At 39.5% G+C, this 8,106-nt stretch overlaps 1 protein-coding gene across 3 annotated transcripts in view; it reads right to left on the reverse strand.

The window, feature by feature from the left end:
* Positions 1-8,106, reverse strand: part of fnbp1l (formin binding protein 1-like) — a 39,683-nt gene that overhangs the window by 9,399 nt on the left and 22,178 nt on the right. For 2 of the 3 annotated variants that reach the window (XM_020587200.1, XM_020587199.1), the window contains exons 2-7: positions 5,451-5,566; positions 4,217-4,267; positions 3,684-3,831; positions 2,416-2,478; positions 1,281-1,412; positions 621-749 (exon numbers count right to left, since the gene is read on the reverse strand). In XM_020587200.1, the coding sequence (XP_020442856.1) occupies positions 621-749; positions 1,281-1,412; positions 2,416-2,478; positions 3,684-3,831; positions 4,217-4,267; positions 5,451-5,566 (639 nt within the window). The remainder of the gene's footprint in view (positions 1-620; positions 750-1,280; positions 1,413-2,415; positions 2,479-3,683; positions 3,832-4,216; positions 4,268-5,450; positions 5,567-8,106) is intronic. The other variant, XM_020587201.1, reaches the window with a different exon arrangement.

Here is an 8,106-nt window from a genome sequence, read left to right on the forward strand (position 1 = left end):
TTCCCTACATGAGACTGGTTTAAGTGAGAATGCCAGAATATGTAATCACCAGTTTGTTGGTGACCAGTTCCAAACACTAAAAACGGGTGAAATGGCTGGTAAAAGTTAAAAGTTTCAGTGCTAAAAGTTAGCTTCTGAGTAAATGTTTGAAGCCTATTTAATTGGTAGTTCTGTTGTTTATTATGGCTGTAGTGCAAGAAGAATGATACCGAATCACATATTGTTGACCAATTAGTTCACGGAACAAAAAAGTAGTTTACAAGAATTAAATTGTCAGGGGAAATAAAAAAAAATAAAAAAAGATCAAGTTAAGAAAATACTCAACTCAAACTGAATGAGTGTTACAGTCTCTGCAGGATTCACCAAGCCAAATGTAAGATTTTTAATAGCACAGAATTCATTTGAATATCTCTGAGTTATAGTTCTACCAAGGAAAGGATGAAAAATATCAGTTATAACTAGTAGGGAAACTATAACCTAGAATTAATTACCAAGTATGTGGATTTATTGATCACATTTTAGTGTTTTATTTAGACCTGCAGCTTCTGTACCGCTGTTTTAAGAGTGCTAGTCAAATCCTGTAAGAAAATAAACTCAGGTGAGCAACATGCTTGGTTTACCTTGAAGATGTGTGGGATGGCGTTATTGAAATGCTTCCACTGCTCTCCGTTAAAGTTTTGCAGCTGAGCGGCGTACTCGTTCTTACTCTCATCAGCCATGTGAATCCGCAGGTAGTACTGGGCTTTGGCCTAAACAGTTACGAGTACAAATATTATGCTCACATTAACTGATCCTGCAAACCCCACAGACCACTCAACAAAATCCAAGAACAAAAATCTCATTACTGTGGTCATCTCAGACTGGAGCACTAGACAACAAAACTGTTTCCCAAGGTTGAGAAAGAATAAAAATATTTTACATGACATAAGTCACAGGTTCATATAAACAGTAGCTCAACTAAAACAAGGCCAGAGTTAGTGACTTCATCTGTTTTTTTGAAACTGTTTATTTTCCTTAAACTTCATCTGCCAGTTGTAATTATTTTGAGTTGGTAGCAAAATAAAAAGCAACAATATAATTTCACAGGCTCCTATTATACAGTACTAACTTAAATAAAACTAGTGAAATTTTAGCGATGGCTCATCTAATACCTGGCTGTTTTAAAGCATCTTCCCACTGTGGGCTTAGCAAACATGCTAATGCCTTCATTGATCATAAAATAAAAAGGAAGCAGAGGACTGTTTATCACACTGGCTTACAGATGAAAGATAACGACCTACCTTCTCCACCTCTGATTTGGTGCCTACCTTCTCCACCTCTGATTTGGTGGCGTTGATGTCATTATCTAACCGCTCGTAGGACACCTGGGCCTTCTCTGCTTCTCTACACTCCCTCTCAAACTTCTTTTTACTCTACAAAAAGAAGAAAAAACAAGGAAGGTACAATGTTGAACTTATACCAAGAAGCAAAAACAACATACTCCTTGTCATTTTCATAAAGTTCTGAGAAGATAAACCTAAAATAAAATGTGAATGAGAGGTGAAAGAGCCAAAGGGGGAGATGAATCAGACAGGGAGAGATAGTTACTTCCTGCCAGACCATCTGGATTACGTTAGTGAAGGAAACACAGTAAATAGCTGAGACATTACAGTCCAGTCACAGGGTAGTCACTATTAAAGTCATGCAGACCACACTCATCAGATGTGCTATAGTACAGCAACTCTGGCTACAGGCCAAACATGTCACCAGGCATGTATTATTTATACATTCAACAAGCCGCAATTAGCTTTTTAGCTCTTATGAAATTGTGGTGGTTAATTGTGAAGCCCTTTAATGAAAAAAAGAGTTATACTAATACTTAACCCAGTAAATACAATTAAATGACCTCAGAGTGAACAAAGGGGATGTTCCTCTGGAGCCTTTTAGGAGCCAAAGAGAAAGCTGTGAAGGACCAAATGCGGTCCTTGCCTTGCTCTGACTTGGGAGGAGCCGGGCTTCTCTGTGACCTGTGTGTGTGTGTGTGTGTGTGTGTGTGTGGGTGTGTGTTTCCTGGTGCTGGCCCCTGTAGACTGGGAAGTTTGCCAGGAAGAAGAAAGGGACACTGCTGTCTTTTCACAGTGAAAATATTCTAATACTTGATATTAATTTGGAAAGGACCAAGGAGTCTTTAACACTTATTTCTGAAATAAAGACATATGCACATACCAGAAATGCCATATTTGTGTCTTCATTAAATACATTAAGGGTATGTATGGAACTGGGGTATGAAGGGGCTCCACTTTGTCCTGCAGTTACCTCTGTGAGCATTTCTTGCATTTCTCATGCAAACAGTTTTGAGTGCAGCTGGCTGTCCTTAGCAAACAATATTTACATTAAACACTTCATTTTTTTCCCTCTCCTTTCCTCCTCACTTACATTCTCCATCTGTTTCCAGCACTGATCCAAATACTGCTGGGCCTTCCTGCCCTCCTGTAGATGCTGCTCATTCACACACACACACACACACACACACACACACCAAATAAGACATAAACAAAAACAGAAAAACACATGTAAATAGAAACATTCATATGCACGTAAACAAAATGATAGGACTCAAACTGTGTGTGTCACAGTTACATACATGCTAACAGCCACAGATTTACTAGAGTCCAGGGACTCAGCAGGTAAATAAACTGAGACTTAACTGCACTGAAGATGAAGTGAGCGATTTGCATTTGGCATACACTTAAGAGGCAAAACATTTCATACAATATGTTTGGGGGGAAAAGTTTTAATTTGCCAAAACAATCCCAACTCAAGGTCCCTTTTCTGTGCTTTAATCTGCATGACACAGCAAATGAAGTTTTCCCTCTTTTGTATCCATGTATGAAATCCTAACATACTGTGTATGCATAGCAACAGATCCTGATCTTACTTAGTCTCCTACTAAATAAATAAAATGAGTTTGAAACTGTGCTTAGGGGCAAAGTTAAAAAATTGACTGTCAAGTGAGTAAATGAACTGCTATCAAGGAGCAGGTAAAGTATACATCATATGGAGGAGGAATCCTATCAAAGGTAAAATCCTGACTCAGGTCCTACAGGGAATTGTAACACGATCGTTAAATGTACTTGATTATGCCTCAACATATAATGAACAGTGCCTTTTAAAAAAAGCACACGGTCATGTCGTAAAACCAACATAACTCCACACTTGTATCGCTTCCAGGCATCACACCACCGACCTGACCTTTTAGTGCTGTATATCATCAAAAAGACAAACATAAACAAGCTAGATTATCAGTGGGGACAACAGCATCACCACTGTGCCTTACTTTATTAGTGTCACAGAGTGAAAGTTAGTGTGATGGATTGCTTTTTAGCACAAAACATGAAGAGGGTGCTGTTCTTCCAAAGCAACTTATGGAATCAGCAGATGGTGGAGGAAGTAACAGACAGATGGTTAACATCACATCCCACATATTCATCCTCTTGAGTATAGCCAAACAGAAAACAAATGCACATGAGGCGACAAAGAGAGCAGACAGCCACATGCATTCAGGAAGCAACAGATTTTCTGCAGAATGTGGTTTTAATTGTCATTCGATACACTGAACACCACTGAGGATAACCCTTATGGGTCACTTTTATTAGAAAAACAGGCAGAGGACAGTGAAGCAGGAACTTTGCAAGTGCACTCACCTGCTTCCTCTCAACTTTGAAGTCTTGGCCATATCTCAACAGCTCTCCATACACCTTATGAGCCATCTCCTCAGCCACCACCTCCCTCTGACCAGCATAGTCGTTGAGTTCATTCAGTATGGAGTAAAATGAGAGACATGTTGTGAACCTGCACAACAGAAACAAATTAAAAGTATTACAAACACCACACACGCCATGCTTCCTCTCTGGTCTGCTGCCACACACTTGGTGTCGATTTCAGGGTCCACGGAAGACAAGAAGCTGATTTAATCACTAATATCTAAAATGGAATTAATGTAGCAATTCTAGCTTTTGCAACAAATGTGTAAAGGGCTGCTCTTCCCTTTGTTTCTCGGTAAGATGTGATTTTGTATCAAAAATGTGGCACTAGAATTTAACCCCCTACAAACCATTTCAGTGGATGAGACAAACTACATACATACAAAATTCTCAATCAAAATATTGAAACCAAGAATGATAATCAAATCAAGTAGAAAGACAAGCAAAAGAACAAATCCACCAACTCTACTCACCGCGGCTCCTCATCTTTAGGACGTTTTGGACAGTATTTCTTCACCAAGTTCCTGACAGAAAAGAGACATGACCGCACACGGATGTTAAAGATAGTATCTGATATCTTAGGCCTGTTAGCGAGACAAGTAAGCAAACAAGAGTGGATCAATATATTAAAGACAAATCAAGGATTTAAACATCAATGTGTTCCTGTCCATTGCCTCAGGCACTAACAATATCAACCACAGTAAAGCAGCGAGGTATTGATTTATCTGCAGAGCAGGTGTGTGTGAAGGTGTGTGTGAGAGGGAGTCAAACAGAAGTTTGTTTGTTTTCTTTTTGCCTGGTTTATTGATTGAAAGTGATCTTGCACAAGGAATAACGCTGAGCAATATAGGAGCGACAGCAGTACTTTGTAAAGCCCTCTGGCAGATATCACAGCTTGCAAACACTTTCTGTAGCCCACTGAGATTCTTTCACCCACTCATCCTTAATGAATCATTACAAGACTTCAGGTATTTTTACAAGGACCTTTCCAAAGGCTTTAGTGCATGTTTCCTGAAGTAGTTCATGGTGGATTTCGAGGTCTGCTTTGGATCACTGTGCTGTTGTAGAAGCTAGCCTCTTTCCAGTTTTGCTTTGACTTGACAGGCTCACATTTGCATCCAGAATTTGCTGATGTTTAGTATAATACATTCTTCCCTCTAACCCTGCAATGTTTCCTGTGCCGCTGACTGCCACACAACCACAAAGCAAGGGTGCATTAATATTTGAGAATTATCTGTCTGTCGAAGAGATTTCTGCTTCAGAAACAAAACATGCAATTTGCCCAGGGTTAGCCAGACTTTCACAAACAAATGTATGTGCCCATTAATACTCTCACCCTCCTACTAAATGGAAAGAATCAGTGGAAATGAAACAGTAAAGTCAGTTTCTGGCACTTTGTGAAAGACTAACTATGACTGGTCAGCCATGACAATAATTTCTCTCTCTTCTTCTCACAGATATTCTAAAAGACCCAGTAGAACACTGTACCAAACATTACAAGAATATTAATAAATGTAAATAATAAATACAAATCAGAAGCAAACATCTTACTCATGACATTCTTTGTATCAAAGGATCTGCCAGTGTTTGAAGGGACAATGACAAAGAGACAAAAACATAGTAGCAGTGCGTCTCCTCAAACCCTCGCTGTATGCGTTAGTATGCCCATGTGTATTTGATGTTATCTGCGTGCACATGTACGAGTACCGTAGCTGCTTGGCGTAGTTTTGCTCTATGTCCAGCCTCTCCTTGACAAACTTTGCATAGCGCTCCAGAAAGTCAATCCCCCACTGAGTGTGTTTGTCCAGATTATCAAACTGGTCCTGGAAGAGAAGAGGGAAGGAAACAAGCGGACAAGACAGAAAAGTACTTTTTAAGGTCTTTCAATCAGAAAACTAAACATAACATATTTATCCAGACTGAAAACAGCATTTGAAAAGATAAAGCAGACAATAATAAACAATAAAACAGAGGTGGAGGTGCTGTATGTTAGCAGATTCAACACGTAGGACTTCAGGGTTACATGATTCAGCAGTCTGCCTGACTGAATCCATTCATCCATTATCTATACCACTTATTCCTGAATAGGATCTTGGGGGGGACAATTTTCATCTTATAGTGTCAACTGAAAATTCCACTGGTTTCCTGTGTGTTTGACTGACTCTATGCTGCACTTTAACTACTAGATTTCCATTTCAGACCTTTTATTTGTCCTTATATTTAAGTATTTTATCTCATTTTAGCAATGTTTGATCTTCACTGTGTCTTAACTAGTTCTATTCAGTTACCGTTTTTCTTTGCCTCCGTAAAACACTTGCCAAAACATTGCCTCTGTGTATGAAAGGTGCTATATAAATAATGTTTCCTTGCCTTTATTAACTCAGGGTAGGTTTAGCACACAAATGCTCTTTTTCAGCAACAATGTACTCCACACTCCCATTCGTACCTGGAACCTGACCAAGGCAAACATGGTCTTATCCATCACCTACTGTAACAGTGGCAGGTTTTTTTTAAATGCTTTGTTTAAGGGCAACACAATGGTGGCAATAAAGGAGGGGCAGGTGCTGCTCGGTTTCATCAGCCACATGACAGCTTTCCAGTTTCAAGCTCATATGCTGAGCTTTAGGCCACTGCTGCCCACTAAGAGGCAACAAAACTACATCAGGAACTGACATAGAAAACACAGAGTTTTTAAGTGAATTCTCAGACTCTGTCTGATTTAGTGCTTAGTACAGATAAAATAATCATAGTAGGCGACTTTAATATTCATGTAGATGCCGACAATGACAGCCTCAACAATGCATTCTGTTCATTATTAGACTCAGTTGGCTTCTCTCAAACTGTAAATAAACCCACTCACTGTTTTAATCACACTCTTGATCTTGTTCTGACATATGGCATCGAAACTGAACACTTAAAAGTTTTCCCCCATAACCCTCTTCTGTCTGACCATTTTCTAATAACTTTTGAATTTACATTAATGGATTATACTCTATGTGGGAAACAATTCCACTACAGCAGATGTCTATCTGACAATGCTGTTACCAAGTTTAAGGAAATAATTCCATCTTTATCTACTTCAGTGCCGTTTGCCAACACAGTGGAAGGAGGCCACCTTAACTTTACTCCCACACAAATCGATAATCTTGTTGATAGTACTGCAGCCTTCCTGCGTAATACACTTGATACCATTGCCCCTCTGAAAAAGAAGGCAGTGAAACAGAGGAGACTAGCCCCGTGGTACAGCTCGCAGGTCCACTCCCTAAAGCAGGCATCACGAAAAATGGAAAGGAGGTGGCGCTCCACTAAGTCAGAAGAGTTTTTCATAGCCTGGAAAAATAGTTTAATAACATATAAGAAAACCCTTCGTAGTGCCAGAACCGCATTTTATTCATCACTGATTGAGGAAAATAAGAACAACCCCAGGTTTCTTTTCAGCACTGTAGCCAGGCTGACAAAGAGCCACAGTGCTGTTGAGCTTAACATTCCCTTAGATCTCAGCAGCAATGACTTCATGAGCTTCTTTACAAATAAAATCACAACTATTAGAGAAAAAATGGGTCGAACCACTCCCACAGCTCTCGCAGATGTGCCATCTACTACAATGGCTTTAGAAACATCTGTAAGACCTCATTTATACTTGGACTACTTCTCCCCTATAGATCCCTCTGAGTTGACCTCAACAATTGCTTCATCTAAATCATCAACATGTCTCCTGGACCCCATCCCGACCAGGCTGCTCAAAGACGTCTTTCCCCTAATCAACACATCCATACTAGATCTGATTAACCTCTCTCTATTAACAGGTTATGTTCCACAGGCTTTTAAACTTGCAGTAATTAAACCTCTACTCAAAAAGCCTACTCTTGACCCAGGTGTCCTAGCTAATTATAGACCAATATCCAATCTCCCATTTATTTCCAAAATCCTTGAAAAAAGCTGTTGCAAAGCAGTTATGTGACCACTTGCACAAGAATGATTTGTTTGAGGATTTTCAGTCAGGATTCATGTTAATGACGAATGTTCCACACAAACTGAAGTTAGTCACGGCGTTCCACAGGGCTCTGTGTTAGGTCTTTTCTCTTCAACTTTATAAATGCTCCCTTTAGGCAATATTATCAGGAAGCACAACATAAATGTCCATTGCTATGCAGATGATACTCAGTTATATTTATCTATGAAGCCAAATGAATCAGGTCAGCTGGTCAAAACTTCAAACATGTCTTAAAGACAAAGGCCTGGATGACCTGCAACTTCTTACTTCTAAACTCTGACAAAACTGAAGTTATTGTGCTTGGGCCTGAAAACCTTAGAAATCTGCTGTCTAATCATATAGTTACTTTAGATGACATAGCTCTTGCCT

The sequence above is a fragment of the Monopterus albus genome, unplaced genomic scaffold (genome assembly GCF_001952655.1).
Source record: "Monopterus albus unplaced genomic scaffold, M_albus_1.0 scaffold444.1, whole genome shotgun sequence".
Classification (NCBI taxonomy): Eukaryota; Metazoa; Chordata; class Actinopteri; order Synbranchiformes; family Synbranchidae; genus Monopterus; species Monopterus albus.